The following is a 22,420-nucleotide window of genomic DNA, read 5'->3' on the forward strand; positions in this document are numbered from 1 at the left end:
AAGTCATGTATAAAGTTTTGGACACTTTGGTTAACCATGATTAAATCAAAGGCTTACTCTACCATGGTTAAAAAGACTAGTGAACAATTGTCCTCTTTAGGGCCTATGGCCGAAAGTGTATAGAGGAATGGAGGTTGCTTGTTAACCTCCATCATCTTGTTCCCCATGCCTCTCCTTTATAGCTCATACTTTTGTATATTATATTCAAGAGGCCATGCTTGGATGGGGTTATAAAAAGAGGGTCTTATACATGGAGAGTATGCCAGTTTTTTGTTAAAAACTTCTTCTTTTTCTCTCAAAACCGTGAGCAACATAAGGGCTTGGAGCTCTTTCCTCTTTTGAAGACATTACTTGCTTTTGGTGTTTATTTGATGTCTTCCTTTAGTGCTTAATTTATTAAGCACGTAAGGCTTAAAGAACAAAGTTTTACAAGAAGAAATCTAGCAATTTTGGTTCCTTATTCTTATTAGTGGATTACTTGTAGAGAAGATGAAGCTCCTTGTTCTTGCCATCTACTTCAACACCCCAAATCAAAGAGGGTCCAAAGGCTACAAAGGTTGCTATTTCTAAACACCCTATGGTTGTTGTAACATCATTCTAACCTCTTTAAAAGGATCCTTGATGGTTCGTTTTGTTGTCACACCTGAAATTTATAAGAAAATTTTAAAGCTTCCGTTGCCGGTTTTTATGAAAAACTTACGTTGCCGGTTTTTATGAATAACTATCTATTTTAAATGTTAGAATGATTTTTCATGTTATGATAATCTTTGATCTTTGGAAAACAAGCATGAATTTCTTTTTGGCTAAAGAATTATCCATATTTGTTTTCTTTGGAAACTTGTTGTTGAAAGTGTTTATTTTTATATAAACATTTTTTCATGCATTTTGGTTATATAAAGGTTGCCTTAGAAAAAACAAAGAGTTGTTTGTTGATATGTTTGATATGTTTGTTGTGTATAAATAAGCCATTAGGACATTTGTGGTTGGTATTTATTTATTCATATGATGATGTAATAGATAAATAGGTATTATTTCATTTGTTCATTTTTATATTTAATAAATTAGTTTTTAGACTAGTTGTATTTTATTTTTATAAAAATGTAACAAGACGGAGCATGAAGTTCTTATGAAGACATGGAACCTTTTGAAAACCTTGAAGTGTCGTAATAAGTCCCTTAGGAAATGACTTAATATTTGTTGTGATGACTCACAATAAATATTATTAGAAAATGACTTTGTTTATACATTTTAAATGCATGCTAGTGATGTCCATTTTTGTTGTTATAAAATGTTGTATGTATGAAAATATGTTTTCCATGCTACACTTTTACAAAAAATAACATCAAACTTGGGGTGTAGAGTTTTATATAAAAGTTTCAACATAAGATGTCAAAATTGAGGCTTTTTTTTTGTTAAGAAGAGTTTTTGAATATTTAAAAAAAAAAACCCTAAAGTAGCCAAACTTTTAAAGATATAAAAAAGTTTAAAATATTTTAAACTTAATCTGAACTCCATAACTTAATAATAAATGGTTGTTTTATTAACAAAGTTAGAAACCGGTTCCAATCCGTTTAACGTCGAATTAAAATTGAATATAAATTTTAACCGGTAAAATTTTATATGAAATAAATTCAACTTTATGTTTTTCGGAACACTTTAAATGTACCATGAAATATTTTATGCATGAAATATTCATGATGCAAAATGTTTTAAAATGCTAGAATAATAAAACATTGATAAAAACCCTTTATTTACAAAACTTCAAATCTATGGAATCCATTTAAAAATCACTTGGGAGTTTTGTGCAGTTCATATGGATTTTGGGGTCACCTTATACATATGGGATAAAGTTCACCTAACCACTTGTGAAATAAAACTCACATGTTTTTTAAATGGATGATTTGATCATTTTCTTATGTGATAAAGGTCAACTAAGCATAAGATTTTTGAGGCATAGATGGGATGAACATGCCATTTAAAAACAAAGTAATGTTTTTCGATCCCATAAATCTAAGAATTACATAAGAGTTGTAATTGGTTATCGTAACCTACCGATCAACAAAATCACTTGAGTAGTGGGTCACCTAGTCAAGTTATTTTGGGTGATGTGGATCTTAGCTTTTCAAAATTTAATTTGAATGGTAATTATTTTTGAAAAGAATTTAAATTGAAGATATTAAAATGAATCTTATTATTTTGTAGATGACTACCCCAACTGTAACCCCCTCATCACTCACCATCCGATCCATCATCGAAAAAGAAAAACTAAGTGGACCCAACTTTCTTGATTGGTTCAGACAACTGAGAATTGTCCTTAAGCTTGAGAAAAAGGACTATGTCCTTGATGAACCTATCCCAAAAGAGCTCCCAGCTACTGCTACCAAAGCATCGAAAGATGCCCGGGCAAAAAATGTTAATGATTCAACCGAAGTGGCTTGCATCATGCTTGCAACTATAACTCCTGAACTTCAGAAAAATTTTGAGTTTCATGAAGCATTTGAAATGATTGAACAACTGAGAGTTATGTTTCAAGTTCAGGCTAAGCAAGAGAGGTTTGAGACCTTGAATGCTTTCATTGGTTGCAAGATGGCCAAGGGATCTTCTGTGAGTGCACATGTACTCAAAATGAAAGCTTATGTTGAGCAACTTGCCTTTCTCGGATTCCCATTTGGGGATGAGCTAGCGACCGATGTGATCCTAGCCTCATTGCCTAAGTCATTTAATCAATTTGTGATGAACTTCATAATGAATGACTAGGAGATGAGCATCAATGAGCTTCATAACATGCTCAAAAATGCTGAGGCAAACAGCAAGAAATCTGGGAACAATCAAGTGTTGATGATCTGTGAGGGTCAAATCTCCAAGAAGAAAACCGTTAATAATACCGGTAAGGGGAAAGGCAAAGCTGCCAAGAAAGGCAAGGTCAAGGGAAAGGGTAAAGGGAAGCCTCCTTCTACTAACCCAACTCCTAAACCCAAGCCTGTTACTAACTCTGATTGCTTTCACTGCAATGAAAAGGGACATTGGAAGCGCAACTGTCCCAAATACCTAGAGGAACTTAAGAAGATCAAGGCCAACCAGGCTGTCACCTCAGGTATATATGTGATTGAATTACATGCATTCCATACTAATTCTTGGGTATTCGATACTAGAAGTGGTACTAACATCTGCAATGATTTGCAAGGACTAAAGAATGTTAGAGAACTAAAAGATGGCGATTTGGAACTCCATGTTGGCAATGGCAATCGAGTAGCTGTCAAAGCCATAGGACAATATCACCTTTTGCTTCCAAATGGCCTTAATCTTATTTTGAACAATTGTTGTTATGTACCTAGTATAACCAGGAATATTATCTCTACTTATCGCTTGTATGAACAAGGTTTTCGTTATAAGTTTGACTTTGATTCTTAAAATATTTATGTGTTTAAAGATAACGTGTTCTATTTTGAGAGTAGTAAAAAAACAGAATATATGAAATCGATTTAAATGGTTCATATACAAAGGATAATTCAATGTTCAACTTAAATAAGAAGACAAAGTTAGACTCAAATAAAACTTATTTATGGCATTCTCGACTTGGGCACATAAGTAAAACTCATATTGCTAAGTTTCAAAAGGATGGGATCTTAGAGTCAACAGGCTCAGATTCTTTTGATGTATGTGAATCATGTCTATATGGCAAGATGACCAAAGCTCCTTTTACCGGTGTTGGTGAAAGAGCTTCGGATCTATTAGGACTCATACATACTGATGTATGTGGACCTTTTAGAATAATGACCAGAAGCGGTGAAAGATAGTTCGTTACATTTACTGATGATTACAGTAGATTTAGATATGTGTATCTCATGAAACACAAATATGAAGCATTCAATGTCTTCAAGGTTTTCCAAAATGAAGTATAGAATCAACTTGGTAAAAAGATTAAAACCATACGATCAGATCGTGCTGGTGAATATCTGAGCTATGAGTTTGATGAACATCTTAAGAATTATGGCATAGTGTCACAACTCACTCCACCGGGAACACCTCAGCATAATGGTGTCTCGAAAAGGAGAAATCGTACTCTACTTGATATGGTGCGATCAATGATGAATCATACCTCCCTTGCTCATTCATTTTGGGGTTATGCCCTTGAAACCACAACTCGAATTGTAAACATGGTCCCAACTAAAAAGGTTAATAAGACTTCCTACGAGTTATGGCATGGAAAGGTTCCGTCAATGTCTTACTTAAAGATATGGGGTTGTGAAGCATATGTTAAAAGAAAAACGTCTGACAAGCTTGACCCTAGATCTCAAAAGTGTATCTTTCTGGGATACCCAAAAGAAACTGTGGGTTTTACTTCTTCCAGAAAGATGAAACCCGGGTGTTCATAGCCCGTAAAGCAATGTTTCTTGAAACTGACTTCATCTCACATAAAGTAAGTGGGAGCCCCATTGACCTCGAAGAAATTCGAGAGACACAACCTTTAGTTAAGAATGGTAATCAACAAAGCATTGTTGAACCTGAAATTATCGTTCAGATGCCGAAAACCACACGAATTGTACGACGCTCCAGTAGAACTCGTCAGGAGTCTGACAGATTTGGATTTGTCATTCCCAAAGAGGAAGTCTTCTTGATGGATCAATGTGATCCCATCAATTACAAGGCTGCTACTGCAGACCCAGAGTCTGACAGATGGATTGAAGCCATGAGAACTGAAATTCGATCCATGAATGACAATCAAGTATGGGACTTGGTTGACTTACCTCCTAATAGCAGGGCTGTTGGAAGCATGTGGGTCTTCAAGAACAAGATCGACATGGACAGAAATGTACAAACTTTCAAAGCACGACTTGTCGCGAAAGGGTATACTCAAATTCAAGGTGTTGACTATGAAGATACTTTCTCGCCAGTTGCTAAGATTAAATATATTAGGATTATTATGGCCATAGCGGTATATTATGACTATGTGATATGGCAAATGGATGTCAAAAGCGCTTTCCTTAACGAATATCTTGAGGAAGATGTTTATATAGAACAACCAAAAGGTTTTGTCAAGTCGGATAACCTAAAGAAGGTGTGTAAACTGAAGAAGTCCATTTATGGATTAAAACCAACATGTAGGGCCTGGTATCATCGTTTTGATGAAAACATCAAAAAGTTTGGTTTCTCATAATGTCCCGATGAACCATTTGTATACATCAAAGCAAGTGGGAGCCATATTGTTTTTCTAATTCTATATGTTGATGACATATTACTGATCGGGAAACATATCCCGACATTGAAGGAGACGAAGGCCTACCTTAGTTAGTCCTTTCAAATGAAAGATCTAGGGAATGCTGCATACATACTCGGTATTAGGATCTGTAGAGATAGATCCCAAAGACTCAGTGGTTTGAGTTAGAGTACATACATTGAAAAAATCTTAAAACGTTTTTCAATGGATAACTCGAAACGATGAATTGTTCCCATACTGCCTAGTACCATTATTTCTAAGGCTAACATCCCTAGTACTGAAGATGAGATCAAAAGAATGAAATGCATATAGTATGCTTCAGCAGTAGGTTCAATTCCGTATGCTATGACATGTACAAGGCCAGATGTAGCTTATGCTATTAGTATAACAAGTAGGTATCAAGCTAATCCTGGCGAAGAACATTGGGTAGATGTTAAGAACATACTTAAGTAATTAAGAAGAACAAAAGATATGTTTATGGTCTATGGAGGAGTTGAAGAAGAGCTTACTGTAAGATGTTACACCGACGCTGGTTTCAACACTGATCGAGATAACTCATGATCATAGTCGGGATATGTGTTCACACTTAATGGAGGAGCCATTGCCTGGAAAAGTTCAAAGAAAGAAGTGGTTGCACTTTCTACAATAGAATCAGAGTACATAGCTACGTGTGAAGCGGCTCAAGAAGTTGATTGGATGAAGAAATTCATCGGTGATCTGGATGTTGTTCCAAGCATCAAAAATTCCATTGAGATGCTTTGTGACAACACTGGTGCGATCGCTATCGCAATAGACCCGATGGTTACCAACAAGACTACACACATTCAACGAAAATTCAATTTCATTTGTCAGGAATTAGAATTGGGAAATGTACGCATTAAAAAGATTCATACATATGATAATCTAGCAGATCCGTTCACAAAGGCTTTACCTCAAAGTAAATTTAAGAGTCATGCGAAAGGAATTGGTCCACGATTAGCTAGTGATTGGATTTAAATATGTACTTAACTAATATCTGGATATTCAGAACTATGTAGAAATGATATGTAATCTCCTCTGAATATGAGACATCACTTTTGTGTTGAATATTATTGTGTTCTATATTTGCATGTTATTCAATCCTTGAATAATGTAATTATTAAAAATTTGTCCATAGTCAGTCACTATTGCGGGAGCAACTGTGAATTAAGACTAATATGAATCGGCTTGGTTGATTTCAAGAGGTGAAATAACAAGGTGTTGCATCCAAATTCATATGTACTTGTTTGAGAACAACTATTGGAAATTACCCGCATCAAGAGTCACTTCATGGATGTATATCATAAGTGAATCTTGATCACAGGTAAATATCTTTATGTCTTTCGACCTGAGATGCATATTGGAGAACTCAAGTATGGGGATTGTTATACTTTGACATGGCTAAACGTTGTTCGTAACTGTGCAGTTATAAAAGCCTTTGTTGGGTAGAGCATGAACTGTATGAGAGTATGTATGTAGTCAAGATGGGATTTGTTTCTCTTATGTGTTGAGATTTAGACATCTAAGGCGCCTACTGTCTATGTCAGTCTTTAATGAATCTTGTGCAAGTGGGAGATTGTTGGATCTATATGCTCAAGAATCATTATTGAGTGATGTTGCTAATAACATATGATCCTATAGGGTCACACCTTAATCAAGTTTGTACTTATTGAATATTTATTATATATATTTGATATTAATAAATAAATTCAACTCTTGTATTTAATTAGAGAAAAATTATTGTTCTATGAAACAATATTGTAAGAAGTAGACAAATAGTCTTTATATGATAAGGTATCACATAATAAGTCATGTACAAAGTTTTGGACATTTTGGTTAACCATGATTAAATCAAAGGCTTACTCTACCATGGTTAAAAGACTAGTGAACATTTTTTGTCCTCTTTAGGGCCTATGGCCGAAAGTGTATAGAGGAATGGAGGTTGCTTGTCAACCTCCATCATCTTGTTCCCCATGCCTCTCCTTTATAGCCCATACTTTTGAATATTATATTCAAGATGCCATGCTTGGATGGGGTTATAAATAGAGGGTCTTATACATGGAGAGTGTGATAGTTTTTTGTTAAAAACTTCTTCTTATTTTTCTCTCAAAACTGTGAGCAACATAAGGGCTTGGAGCTCTTTCCTCTTTTGAAGACAATACTTGCTTTTGGTGTTCATTTTGTGTCTTCCTTTAGTGCTTAATTGATTAAGCACTTAAGGCTTAAAGAACAAAGTTTTACAAGAAGAAATCTAGCAATTTTGGTACCTTATTCTTGTTGGTGGATTACTTGTAGAGAAGATTAAGCTCCTTGTTCTTGCCATCTATTTCAACACCCCAAATTCAAGAGGGTCAAAAGGCTACAAAGGTTGTTATTTCTAATCACCCTATGGTTGTTGTAACATCATTCTAACTTTTTTAAAAGGATCTTTGATGGTTCATTTTGTTGTCACACTCGAAATTTATAAGAAAATTTTAAAGCTTTCGTTGCCGGTTTTTATGAAAAACTATCTATTTTATGCAACAAAATCCCTACATATAGGACATACATAACTAATCTTTCTTTTGTTTTTGAAGTATTTTTCAACAACAATTGAGTGATTATCTTAGTTAAATACAACAACACACTAGTACATATTCACAACATCTTATTCAACATCTTATTTGAAGATTTTCTATCAGTAGGTGTATTAGTAGATATTTAGAAATCTGATTGATGTAATTGATTCTAAAACTTAATTAATATATTATATACTTAATTCATTTGTTCGATAACTTAAATGAGTTCCAATTGCAAGGCCAAAGTGATATTGGCTAAAAACAGTACACCAACAAATTAATTGGAATGACACACTTTTGTTAGTTTGATTGTGGTATATTGGTTGATTGTTGTATTGGGTTAATTGACGTAAGAATTTCTACTGAAAACCTTTTGGTGTTCCATAAATGGTAAACCATTCACCTCTTGGTATTCCTTTTTCTTTTCTAGAAAAATCCTGATACTAACTATGGAATGGAAAAACAGGAATGGAATCAAACATAGAAAGGAATCATGATCTTCATGTCAAACCCTGAAGTCTAATCCCTGTGCACCGCCACTTTTCCGGTTCGTCCATTCAAGTTCTCCCATTTTTCTAGATCTTTGACACTCCTCTTTTTCGCTTTCCCTTATGTTGCTAAGATTTTAAACATGGATCTTCATGTCAAACCCTAAAATCTAATCCCTAACCTTCGTATTTATAAAGAATGATGTTATGATAATCACCTATCTTGGTTATTTTATGCTCATATTTTGTGTTTGAATATATGATCACTTTCATTTTACTTGAATTAGCAACCCATGAAAAACTGGTGCATGTTTCGTTCATTGAGAACCATGATTAACAACCTAATAACCAATCTACCTACAGGTTCTAAGTTTGTCTTCATTGAAATCCATAACATGTTCGATGAAATGTCTCATATAGTTTTGCGCAAAGTTAACTCTAATGCTATTGTATCCTTGCAGTTGCATCTATTTCAAAGGGCAAGCAAGAACAAACCTTTATTATTTTATTATATTGTTCTATGTCTTATAAGTCCTATGTGTCTCTTTTTGTATTTGATAATGTATGTGTCATTCAAATCATTTGGGATCGTATTTGTCATGTCTTCTAAACTAATATCAAAACATGTACATGTGAAAAGAAATAGAATAAGTGTAAATAGAGTTGTTGGTTGGACATGATGTATTGTGCTTATGCTACAATTTAATGATTTTGTAATTAAATAGTCAAATTAAATGAAAAAAATTAAGATCAGAACCTTAATACATAGGTACCCTTTGCCACTTCAATAAAAAAATATTCCACATGGCTGATATATTACATTTGCTACTTGTAGAAACTGAGTTAATAAGACAATAAGTAATGAATTAAATTGAAAATTTTAATTAATTGTACCAATTGTTTTCTTTTTATTATTTACTATGTGTAATTGAAAATTTGACATGTTTTCATCAATAAAATTATTTGGTAAACCAAGTAACCTTAACAAACTTAACCGGTCGTTCATGTATGCATAAATTTAACTTGATACGCAATTTATATACCATTTTTTAATTTATACACCAACTATTTAAACTACCTAATGCATTAGGCAATGTACCTAATCAAATAGTAATATAGTAAGAAAGTAGGCGTCGAACACAAGGGGAATGAGAATTATTAAAAGCTAATTTATCTACTAAATTTAACTAACTTAAAAGCAATTATATAATGGTTTTTCTCTGGTTTTACAAGTCCAGCTTACTTAAAAACAGTTATCACAAAAAAACGATTAAACTAAAAAAAAGCAATTCAAATTAAGGTTTAAAAGAAGATATTAAAGAAAATTCCATTTAGATACAATTCACACTATTCCTATGGTTGATTTCTAATTGGAAAGTGGAATGGATTAAGTTTTTTGTCGCTTAACGATTCCTAAGTTGATTAAGCTTTATGATCAAAAGAATAATCCTTTAATAAAACTAATCCATTTATACATTGATCAGGTGGACAAACAAATAAGAATACTAGTATTAGTTTTGAGTTATGCTAGACTTTAACTAATTATTAGCATTAATGGATAATAACATCAATTCAATACATAAATGACTATCATATATTAGCTTCCACATAAATTTACCTACTTTTCTATTTAACCCTAAGTTTATGATCAAAACATTATTCTTACAACTTTGATGTTCACAAATTCATAACATTCAAGTTTACAAAATAAGAATATTCATCTAATTCATAAAAACACAACAATATACAGAAAAAGTAGTTATCATTAATACAAAAGAGCCTTTAACATGCTATCATAACAAATAAGCAACTAGAAACAATCCAAGATCCAATAAATCAACACATAGTCATAATGATCCTCTACTCTAAACAAAAGTTAGGTTTTTTATCCCATGATTACTAGACACAAACACTTAAAATTGAAGTTCACATTGGAAATCATAATGAAGAACAAAATAAAAAGTTTTAGAAGTACTATTGCCTTAAATCTCTTCAAAAACTAAAATTCAATCGATATCTGATCTCCTTCTGTCTTCCAGCATGTCTGTGGCCTCCAAAAGTCCAAAATAACTTGAAGCATAAGGTTGGGAGATTAGACAAATATTTATAGTTTCCTAAATCTGATCCCCACGTCGTGGCCAAAGCCTCCACGGTGTGGCGAGCATTATTCACGCGTGTTCCTTAAGAATATCAGATAGTCGCAAATTTTCTTCTCCTAACGGCGTGGCCAAAGCCTCCACGATGTGGGCTTCGTACTCCTTAATCAATTTTGTCTTCGGTTGACCAGGTCCACTTTTTCCCGCTTACAGCTCCACATTTTGCTTCCTTTTAATCCCGAGCATGTCTTCACTGCTATAAAACAAAATTTCAACATATTAAGTACCTTTTGCTCTATAATGAGCATGAATGTAGCAAAAAGTATTAAGAAAACGCATAAAATAGATAACTAATTATACATATATCATAACTTAACATTTAAACTATTTTGAGAGCACATTTTATTTTGTTTAACATTAAGTAAAGGACTTCCATTGTAAGTTGTTAGTTTTGGGAGCAATTTTTATTTAGTGGAAGTTTAAATCCTAAGTTTTAAGTGTTATATATTGTTAAGTGTTAGTATGCATATACAGCAAAACGGAAAACTTTTTAAGTGTTTTCTAAAGTATATAAAGAAGTAACAAAGATAATTTATGCAATTTATCCTTATCCCGTAATTTGTAATTTGTTATGGTGTTGATAAAAGGTTTATAATTGTTTGAAGTACATGAAAACAAACCTAATAAAGTTTTGAACTTCTCTGCATTTACATTTTGTTTCGTGTGAAGGGTCCCAATGTACAGTGAAGCAAAGTTGGACTTTTACATATACATTCGAAGTGAAATCTCTTATTATCATTATATTTATCTTATGTATTCATGTTAGAAGTTCATAATTACCTGGACAACATATATTATAGGATCACATAGATGTGGTGCTTTCTCATGTCACCGATTAAATCAAGAGCATGAACAAAGGAATCTATAGATTCCAAATCTTTCACTACACAAAAACATGTATATTCATTCAATTACTTTAGTGTGCAATTGGTGTTGGAAATTATAAAACAAAACTACTAACTGAAAAGGTGAATGAGAAACGTGAAGCATAAATCATAGAGTAAATGGTGACGTTATTTTATTGCATTTAGACCTTGAATTATTTATCTCAATATTTTTAATATTCATTGTGTTAGCTTATGAATTATGTTATTAGATTGCTCTTTTTTTCTATCATAACACTTTTAACCTTAGGATTGCCTTTACAATTAACACCCAACTATTGGTTTCAAGTTGTAAAATGGGAAGTCACTCAAAGATTGATTCGTTGAGAGCATGTTGGTGGATCAAACTTCCATGGGTATTGTGGTGATAATCACATGGAATTTATTATATAAACTGAAAATTTATTATATAAGATATTTTTTTTCTAGATTTCAGCATATTTTATGTGTTTTTGAGGAAATTACTCTCAATGGATGATGTAATGTTATTAAGAAAGATTTTGTGTAATATTTTATAGAATATTGTTACTTTGTAGTGTAAACTTTGTTGGGAGATTGTTGTGAAATATAGTTAGATACAAATTGTAATTCTGTAGTTAATTTTCTATGAATTTCATTACGAAATTGTTTGTAGTAAGAAGACTGATATTAAGTCCCAAAATCATACTATCAAGGACTTAAATGATATAAGTGAGGCCTTGATGTAAATATATTAGAGACTGAATATGGTAGTATTAAGAATAATATTTAGTCTTTCAAAGATAGTATTCGAGACTAATACGACATAAAATAGAGATTTTAATAAAACATATTGGAGACTGAATAATATATTTTAAAGGACTGATATTCAGTCCCTAAAAGATAGTATTAGGGACTGATATGACGTTAAATCGCGGATTTGATAGAAAACAAATTAGAGTCTGAATGAGATATTACCAAAGACTGATTTTTTGTCTTTGATACTTAGATGTATTAGGGACAGATTTCTAGTCCCAGATACATAAAAAATCGACTATCTAGGACTAGGTTTCGGGGACTAGCTAAATCAGTTCTTGATTCTCATCAGAGACGCATTATTGACCATTAGAGACTAATGTTAGTCTTTGATACCTCTTTTTCTTATAGTGACATCCCTTATTTATCCTTATCGAACCCTCCATCTCTAAGAGCGAGTGTTAATATATCTCACATCAATATAATCTTAGACTCCACGTATATCTTGCATGGTCCTATAAGGTGTATATATATGTTGGAATCCCCCCACTCAGTAAGGGCTCTTATGGAGAGATACAATCTCAATCTTCACATATATATCTTACAAGACCAATATACACTTTGGGTAAGCTTTGGGAATACAATTGAGAAACTGCATATAGTTACTTCCACATATAGAGAATATGCCCATCCCTCTGGATTAATGCACCACAACGTTCCCAATATAACTCAAGCCACTCTCCTCGTCACACACATACATATACACCGATCAACTCTCTCTCTCTCTCTCACACACATACACATACACATTCACAAAATATATAAGTATTTTCCCTCCTTTGCTCTTTGAATGCAATCCTGCTTAACCGCCCGATATCCCCCAAAATTCGCCTAACGGTTCATGGTGATGTTGTCATGTACTTGTTGAAGGTCATTGCCAGCTAATCCGGATCATTACCCATTTACCCGAGCATACTCGAGTAACACTATTAGTAATTTTTGTGGGTGTATCTTTGTAAACCTTTTGATTAAGTAGTTTTGTAATATTGCAAGTATATAGCAAAGCCTATAGCAATGTCACTCCAGTTAATTAGTAAAGCTTCTCGAAAGCGTTTTCTTCAATTTTGTTTTAAAAAAAATAATTTTGAAGTCTATGTAAGTCCCAGTTGCTTTAGTGTCCTTAATGGTTGTGGTAGATATCTAGATTTAAATGTAATTTATATTATTGATTTTGTAGGCACCACAATCACAGGTAACTGTTAGTTTAAGTTAAAAAGTATAATGCTATAATGGTAAAACGAAAAAAGTAGGATGCTATAATGATATGTTGGTTATGTTTTGATATATTGATATTTTGTAGTTTGGTAATTTTTGGAAAGTAGAATGCTATAATGATATGTTGGTTATATTTTGATATTTTGTAGTTTGGTAATTTTTGGAAAGTAGAATGCTATAATGATATGTTGGTTATGGTTTGATATGTTGATGCTTTGTAGTTTGGTAATTTTTGGAAAGTAGAATGCTATAATGATATGTTGGTTATGGTTTGATATGTTGATATTTTGTAGTTTGGTAATTTTTGGAAAGTAGAATGCTATAATAATATGTTGGTTATGGTTTGATATGTCGATATTTTGTAGTTTGATAATTTTTGGAAAGTAGAATGTTATAATGATATGTTGGTTATGGTTTGATATGTTGATATTTTGTAGTTTGGTAATTTTTGAAAAGTAGAATGCTATAATGTTATGTTGGTTATAGTTAAATATGTTGGTATTTTTTTTATTGTGGTAATTTTTGAAAAGTATAATACTATTATGATATGTTGGGAATATGTTTTGTTTTTTTTTTGTAGTTGGAAATGTTGCAAACGATACAAAAGTACTCGACATGTTCTGCGGCATTGGAAGAGTGGTTTCGCTCATTACCACCACCAAATAATAATGAAGGAAATGATGAGAGTGATGATGACTAGGAGGAATTTTAGGGTTTATGAAATTTTTTGTTTGGAATAATACCTTAGGTTGTATGGATTAACATTTTGGACGGGTTAATATTTTATAAATGTTATTGTTTTGGTTGTGTATGGGTTAATATATCTATAAAATTCTACCAGATTTTATAAATAGTATAATGTTTTTTATAATTTTAATATTAAATAAACAAAAAAAAAACGACAATAGTTTTTGCGGCGACGTGTTTAGCGGCATCAGAACAGTATTAGCGCCGTCGATGTTTTAGCGGCGACGGGGAAGTATTAGCGGCGACAAACCAATAGCGGCGACATCTTCACATTAGCGGCGACTAACTGACCATTAGCGACGAAACATTAGCGGCGACATTTTTGCAGCGACATGTCGCCGCTAATACCTTTAGTGGCGACGACCCCTATCTATCGCGGCGACAGACGTCACAACTAATGCCCGACTTTCTTGTAGTGAGGGTTGAAGGCACGGTATTGTTATAACTTATTAGTCAGAGAATTAGTAAAAATATGTAAAGTGTTAAGCTGTTATTGTTTAATATAGGACTATATATGCTGTAAAAGTTTTATAAAGTACTTATCAATATAATTGAAAATAATATTATAATTATTGAAGTAGGTACATTCCATTGGGATGCACGTCTTACAAAACCATAGGTAACCCAAAGCCGGCTTGTATTTATTTTAAAACAGTCCCACACCCCGTCGTGCACCGGTTCAATTTATGCGTTCGATCATCTCTACAGCTTGTACGCAAGTCTTTATGGGGTAAAATACCTACTAAAAGCGTGTTTATGTATACATGTAAGTATTAACTTTAGACATTACATATATAATAAAGTATAAAACATATTTCTTACTCCAAACATTTAAACAATAAAAAAAACAATGTATATACTAGATAAATACACAACTCATGTCATGATAAAATTATGAAATTAAACTTTACTGCTTTAACATTTTTAGTTAATGAACTACTAATTAATAACATTTTGGATCGAATTCAAATATGCAAAAATTTATATTGCTAATTAATATGTCATATATTTAATGCAACAGAAATATATGTTGTATATCTATTCTCAGTTTTATATATGGAATAGGGTGTGCACAATATTTTTGCTTGGCTTCTTTTTCCTTAATAACACACTCATTAAATTTAACATGAAATTTTACAACAGAAAGAAAATATAGTAAGGCAGCAAGAATGTCAAAATGAAGGACAAGGTCAAGATATATTATAAAACAAGGTCAAAGAATACAAGATTCATTTTGGTAAGGTGCATATGCTGGACAAAGGCTATATAAACCATCAAGGAATCACCACCATCACCATCACCATTAACCCACAAACCAAGCAAATAGAAACATTCACCAGACTGAAAATGGCAGGTTCTCAAGCTTTGGTGATGGCTGTTTTGGTGATGGGAATAGCATTCCATTCCACCCTGATTGATGCAACTATTGCCAAAAGCATGTATTTCAATTGGGGTGCTCACCATTCTTCAATTCTAGGCAATGGTGATGACCTCCGACTTGTTTTGGACCAAACTTCAGGTATACAATATGGATATTAAAGAACGGGATGTTTGATTCCGACTCCGATCTTAATTCTAATTCCAGTTCCAACTTTCACTTACAGGATCAGGCATCCAATCAAAGAGGGCATTCCTGTTTGGAAGCATTGAGATGCTAATCAAGTTGGTGCCAGGCAACTCTGCTGGAACCGTGACAGCATATTATGTGAGTTCAAGATCCATCATAAAATATAGGGATAATATAAAAAGATAGCAACATACTTTCATCTAGATAGTTATGTATATAACATCCTACTTTCAGTTCTTTCTATTTGAAGATTGTAGCTTCAAAAGTATACACAACAATATATAAGGAAAATGACAAAAAAGAAAAAGACCATTATATCTTGGGCACTTTCACCGTTTAACCACTAATCTTATATTTTTTCAATCAAACAATATTAAAAGTTTCAAATATTTTTCCAAATTAAGTATTATGACCTATTATATTAATCATGATGAGCGGTTATAATAACAAGTCAAAATGGTTAAATTGGAAAATGTGTTACTTTTTTATACTTTGATAGAAAAAAATTAAGTACAAGTACTTAAACCTTAAAATTGTGAAAAATGTAATGGTTTTTCTATGATTTCCGTAAAGTATATACAATTATAGAAATGGAAATTGGTTTATGTATGGATGACAATACCATAATTAGGTTTACTCTTCAAAGTACAACGCTATAAAAGAAAGAAATATAAGTTTGATGCTACAATAAACAAATCAATGAAAACACGTTATTTCATGCATTTAACTCTAAAAAACAAATGAAGATTGTATAATTTCATAAACAACTCTAAACACAAAGTTGAATAATGATCACAGTTGTCTTCTACGGGTGCTAAACATGATGAAATCGACTTTGAGTTCTTGGGTAACTCAACAGGAGAACCATACACAATCCACACAAACATCTACACTCAAGGTCAAGGCAACAAAGAGCAACAGTTCAAATTATGGTTTGACCCAACTTCCGGTTATCATAACTACACCATTCACTGGAATCCTACACAAGTAGTGTAAGTAAAAACCAAATCGACGTACCGAATTCTACATCTTTAATGATTGTTTAATTGTTATTTTAATGTTGTTTATGTATTGCAGATGGTATGTTGACAGCGTGCCTATTCGGGTGTTCAGAAACTATGAGAGTGAAGGGATTGCATACCCAAATCAACAAGGGATGAGAGTTTACTCCAGTTTATGGAACGCTGATAATTGGGCGACTAGAGGTGGACTGGTCAAGATTGACTGGACTTCTGCACCTTTTGTGGCTAGTTATCGTAGGTTTAGAGCAAGAGCTTGTAAGTGGAATGGACCTGTTAGTATTAGTCTGTGTGCTATTCCCACCCCAGGAAACTGGTGGATGTCTCCTGTCTACAAGCGATTGAGCAATGGTCAACAGGGTCAACTCAAATGGGTGAGAGACAACTACATGATCTATAACTATTGCACTGATTTTAAGCGGTTTAAAGGCCAGATCCCCCCTGAATGCTCTAAGCCACAATTCTAACCAGAGGAAGATTAATTTCAAGTCTATTTTATTTCAATATTTTGAGATTCTTTCATTGCGTTATGGTCACTTTTTTTCTTTTGTATTCCTCGTATATTTGTTCCCAAAAAATGTACTTATCATATTGATGAAACTATTATGAAAAATTAAATATCCTCCTACATTTTATTCCTTCTTATCATCGTACCATATCAAATATTGACATGTGTCACATTTAATGAAATTGATAATATTTTAATCCACTTGTCACCATTTAATATGGGTAGGAGGATAGTAGGACTAAAATGTAGGAGTATATTTAATTTCTCAGTTATTATTTATGGTATACTTTGTTAGTGTTTAAGATCTTTATTTACATCAACTATAGACTCTTTTAAGCACCTCATGATTCTAGTTTACATGAACTATAGAACCTATTTATGAGTTGGTAATAAGTAGGGCGATGCTGGAGGATTATTTTACCACAATCGAATATGTTTTAAGTTTCTAAAGATGAAACAACCCAAGTTAAATGAATGGGAAGGTATGCAGAGCCTATGGTACCCAACGAAACAACTAACGAAGCTAAAATAAATAGTATGCTTTAGACAATTGCCTCTAAGTATTTACACAAGCCGCTATTGTGAACCCAACTATAGATTTTTCCTTGTCGAAATTTAAATAAACGACATAGCCAATGCCATAGAATAAACCCAAGAAGACCCCTCATTTGCACCAACCGCAAATACTACAATTCTAAAAGAGGTCTATAATATCATTAATGGGTTTTGGGTAAAACAAATAAACTAGAAAACAATTCCTAAGTTCACATGCAACCTACTTTGGATCTATGTTTTAACTATTGAACATACAACTTTGATTGCAAACAAGAACCCTAGAGGAGAGAGGCTAATTTCGAAATTAACAAACTAGGGTTTAAGAGTTACATACCTTTCAATTGTTATAGCAAACAATTGATAATCCTCTTGATCTTGATCTTCTTGGAAGCCTAGCACCACAAATGTAATGCCTCTAATGGAATCACACCCAAGAACTAGCAAGAAGGAAACTTGAAGGAGAGAGAGAGGGGGGGTATGCAATTTTCGGCCTAGGGTTTCTTCCAAGGTAGGAGTGGCCGAAATTGTGAGCTGGGAGGCTCCTTATATAGCTGAGGGATCTAGGGTTTAGGGAAAACCCTAATACTCCTTTGCTTAGGGCCTAAGCTAACCCAGAGGACTTATCCAAAGCCCCTTGGACGAAATCCTTAGGGTTTCCCCTATAGATTTCGTCCACCTCCTTCCAAGGAGGTTCTGGATCCTTCCACTCAACTTATTAGATAATTGCAAACTAGTCCCTGCACTTTATAATTAATACTTTTAACCCCAAAATTAATTCTGATTAATTTCTGGCTAACTATTAATTAAACATAATGATTTCTAATTAATATATTAATCTTTGAACATATTAATAAATCATTTATATTAATTCATTAATCTTATAAATTAATATCTCTCCTTTCATAATTTCCTTGTCCAGTTGCTAGGTTGAGGGCAACCCAAAAGGACTGTGCTGCTATCAATTCAAGTACATACCAATTATAGTTATGGGCTTAGACACCTAATCCAACAGTCTCCCACTTGGATAAGTCTGTAACAATAATTGCTAGTATGCCTTCTAAATTTGACCAGCAAATTGTAGCTTCCAAAAGCTGCTGCTGAACTCTGACTCAGTCAGTTACATGTCCTAAGATAAGTGATCATATAATCCTTCGTTCTGCAAGATATCCCCAGACATAAGACATGGAACGTAATCAATCTCTTTGTCTAGAATCTATGTTTCCCGATTTCTGATTTGTGATGATGTAGGACTTCTAATTGAACACATCAATTTAGTCCTGGTTCGGCCCAGCACATAAGTCAACACCAAATCATCGAGGGGCCCACATATATCGCTTTTCCGGTTAGGGCAAAAGGAACGAATAAACGTTGACTCATATGCTTGTATCTTTTACTCATCAAATTATTCATGACAATACGTTTTATAACACCAAGTTACTGATGCGTTTTCGTATCACCAATGTATAACCGACTTTGTAAATTACAACTCATATATCTTCGTTTCAAGATTACAAGATATTATCGTCTCAGTATTACTCGTGATGAATTCCATGAAGTGATACTCTGAGCGAGGGTTTATCCAATACTCAAATCTTAATTCTGAGTACTCATGAACATTGCAGCAATTCTATTGCCATGTCTATCCTCAGACAATCTGCAATCCATTCACGACAGTCTTAATTCACTACTCACTTCCAAAAGTACGAGCGACTGTGGAGTTTGAATAATCTTATTATTCGGGAAGTAAAACATGCAAAATTTGAAACACAATAATAAACAATCGACAAAAGGCAGTAACCAAACATATAAATAATACTTTATTATTTAATCACCAAAAGTCAATTACATTTACTTTGTTACAAGTTTCAGAACAAAACTAATCTAACTACTAAAACTAATATCATCTCTCAGTCCTATGCTCCGAGCATGCTGAATATGCTTAGCCCTACTCAGACCCTTTGTGAGGGGGTCTGCTGGGTTATCTTCAGATGACACCCTCTTTACTACAAGATGGCCTTCTTCTACTCTATGTCTGATAAAATGGTACTTTCTGTCGATATGTCTGGTTTTACCATGATCTCTCGGTTCCTTTGTTAAGGCAACCGCTCCCTCATTATTGCAGAACAGTTCCATAGGCTCCTAGATGGTTGGAACAACTCTGAGATCTCCGATGAAGTTCCTTAACCAAGCTGCTTCTTTCGACGCTTCACTCGCTGCTATCTACTCTGATTCACAAGTAGAATCAGCCACCGTATCTTGCTTGGAACTTTTCCAAGTAACCGCTCCTCCATTCAGTAAAAATACCCTGCCAGATTGAGAACGGAAGTTATCTCTATCCGTTTGAAAACTGGCATCACTGTAACCATCTACTCTCAAAGTATCATTGCCACCAAGCACAAGGACCCAGTCCTTTGTCCTTCACAAATACTTGAGTATATTCTTAACCGCTATCCAATGAGCTCTACCCGGGTTTCCCTGATAGCGACTGACCATGCTCAAAGCAAATGCCACATCAGGGCGAGTACATGTCATAGCGTACATGATCGATCCGACAGCGGAAGCATAAGGTACACGACTCATGTATGCTATTTCCTCATCTGTACTCGGGCTTTGAGTCTTACTCAATTTGGTATTGCTCTGGATAGGTAGCTCTCCCTTCTTGGAATTTTCCATACTAAACCTCTTTAGTACTTTATCCAAGTATGTGCTCTGACTAAGTCCAATTAGTCTCTTCTTTCTATCTCTCAATATTCTAATCCCAAGAATATAGGCAGCTTCTCCAAGGTCTTTCATGGCAAAACACTTTCCAAGCCAAGACTTAACATCTTTCAAGGTTGGAACGTCGTTACCAATGAGTAATATGTCATCGACATATAACACCAGAAAAGTTACTATACTCCCACTAGCCTTGATATACACACAAAACTCATCTTCACTTCTAGAGAAACCAAACTCTTTGACTTTCTCATGGAAGCAAAGATTCCAGTTGCGAGATGCTTGTTTCAATCCATAAATGGATTTCTCAAGCTTGCACACTCTATTGGGAAACTTTGAATCAACAAAACCCTCTGGCTGATTCATGTAAACATCCTCAGCCAACTTCCCATTAAGGAAAGTAGTCTTGACATCCATCTGCCAGATTTCATAGTCATGAAAGGCAGCTATGGCAAGCAATATCCTAATAGATTTAATGTTAGCTACTGGCGAGAAGGTCTCATCATAGTCCACCCCTGGGGTTTGAGTGAAACCTTTTGCAACCAGTCAAGCCTTGAATGTGTGCACATTTCCATCCATGTTTGTCTTCTTCTTGAAGATCCATTTACACCCAACTGTCTTACGACCTGGTGCACTATCAACCAAATTCCAAACTTGGTTGTCATACATGGACTTAATCTCGGTGTCCATTGCCTTTTTCCATTTGGAAGCCTCTGGGCCTGCCATTGCTTCCTTATAAGTGACTGGTTCATCTAAATTTACCAGTGTCCTATCACTGATGAATGCGTCACCATCTGAAGTAATATGAAAACCATACAACTCAGGTGGCACACTCACCCTAGTGGATCTTCGAAGAGGTAATGAGTTATCAACTGGTTCAACAAGAACTGTTTCCTCTGGTTGAGTGCTAGTGTCATCTAAGGTTCCTTCATTGGCTAACTCTTGAATTTCTTCAAGGTCAATGGTGCTCCCACTGTCCTCTTTGAATATGAGCTCTCTTTCTAGAAAGACTCCTCTTCGTGCTACAAAGACCACGTTTTCACTAGGTCTGTAGAACAAATATCCAAAAGACTGCTTTGGGTAACCAATGAAAACACATTTCTCACTTCTAGCTGCTAGCTTGTCGTGAGTCTCTCGTCTTACGAAAGCTTCACAACCCCAGACTTTAATATGTGCCAACGAGGGAACTTTCCCCGTCCACATTTCATGAGGTGTTTTGGCAACCTTCTTTGTAGGGACAAGATTGAGGATGTGAGCAGCTGTCTCTAAGGCATACCCCCAAAAAATGAATAGGAAGCGAAGCACGACTCATCATAGAACGAACCATCTCTAACAAGGTTCGATTACGCCTCTCAGCTACACCATTTAACTGTGGTGTCCTAGGAGGAGTTAATTGTGAGACTATCCCACATTCTTTTAGATAGTCGTTGAACTCGATACTAAGATACTCCCCGCCTCTATCGGATCTAAGTACCTTTATCTTTCTGCCCAATTGATTTTCGACCTCATGCTTAAACTCTTTGAACTTTTCAAAGGTTTCTGACTTATGTTTGATTAAGTAGACATAGCCATATCTGCTATAATCATCAGTGAAAGTCACATAGAATCGATTAGCATCCCTTGTAGTTGATCTGAAGGGCCCACACACATCTGTGTGTATGAGATCCAACAGACCTTCACCTCTTTCACAAGACCCTGTGAATGGTGATTTTGTCATATTTCCCAAAAGACAAGATTCACACATATCATCTGATTTTAGGTCAAATGATTCCAACACTCCATCCTTTTGGAGTTGGGCTATGCGTTTCTTGTTAATGTGTCCAAGACGACAATGCCACAAGCATGCCTTGTCTACACTATTAGACAAGTCAATATTAAATACACTATTTCCTAAGCTATCAACACAAGTCACTGTTTCATACACACCATCACAAGGAAAAGCTTCAAACACAAAAACACCATTCTTATAAACAGAAATTGAACCATTCAAATCATTAA

The 22,420-nt window shown here is 34.2% G+C and overlaps 2 protein-coding genes across 2 annotated transcripts; both read left to right on the forward strand.

Moving 5' to 3' along the window:
• The first annotated feature begins 2,202 nt into the window (after nt 1–2,202).
• On the forward strand, nt 2,203–6,214 carry LOC145113739 (uncharacterized). The gene is made up of 5 exons (XM_079049792.1): nt 2,203–2,691; nt 2,758–3,327; nt 3,903–4,175; nt 4,352–5,059; nt 5,786–6,214. The coding sequence occupies exons 1-5, from the start codon at nt 2,203–2,205 to the stop codon at nt 6,212–6,214; spliced, it is 2,469 nt and encodes an 822-aa protein (XP_078905918.1).
• A 9,123-nt stretch (nt 6,215–15,337) lies between these two features.
• LOC145117670 (putative xyloglucan endotransglucosylase/hydrolase protein 26) lies at nt 15,338–17,274 on the forward strand. Its single transcript, XM_079053975.1, has 4 exons — nt 15,338–15,577; nt 15,663–15,763; nt 16,424–16,617; nt 16,703–17,274. The coding sequence occupies exons 1-4, from the start codon at nt 15,406–15,408 to the stop codon at nt 17,109–17,111; spliced, it is 876 nt and encodes a 291-aa protein (XP_078910101.1). The 5' UTR covers nt 15,338–15,405; the 3' UTR covers nt 17,112–17,274.
• Nucleotides 17,275–22,420: the final 5,146 nt, after the last annotated feature.

The sequence above is a fragment of the Lactuca virosa genome, chromosome 5 (assembly GCF_052849685.1).
Source record: "Lactuca virosa cultivar CGN04683 chromosome 5, Lactuca_virosa_CGN04683_v6, whole genome shotgun sequence".
NCBI lineage: Eukaryota > Viridiplantae > Streptophyta > Magnoliopsida > Asterales > Asteraceae > Lactuca > Lactuca virosa.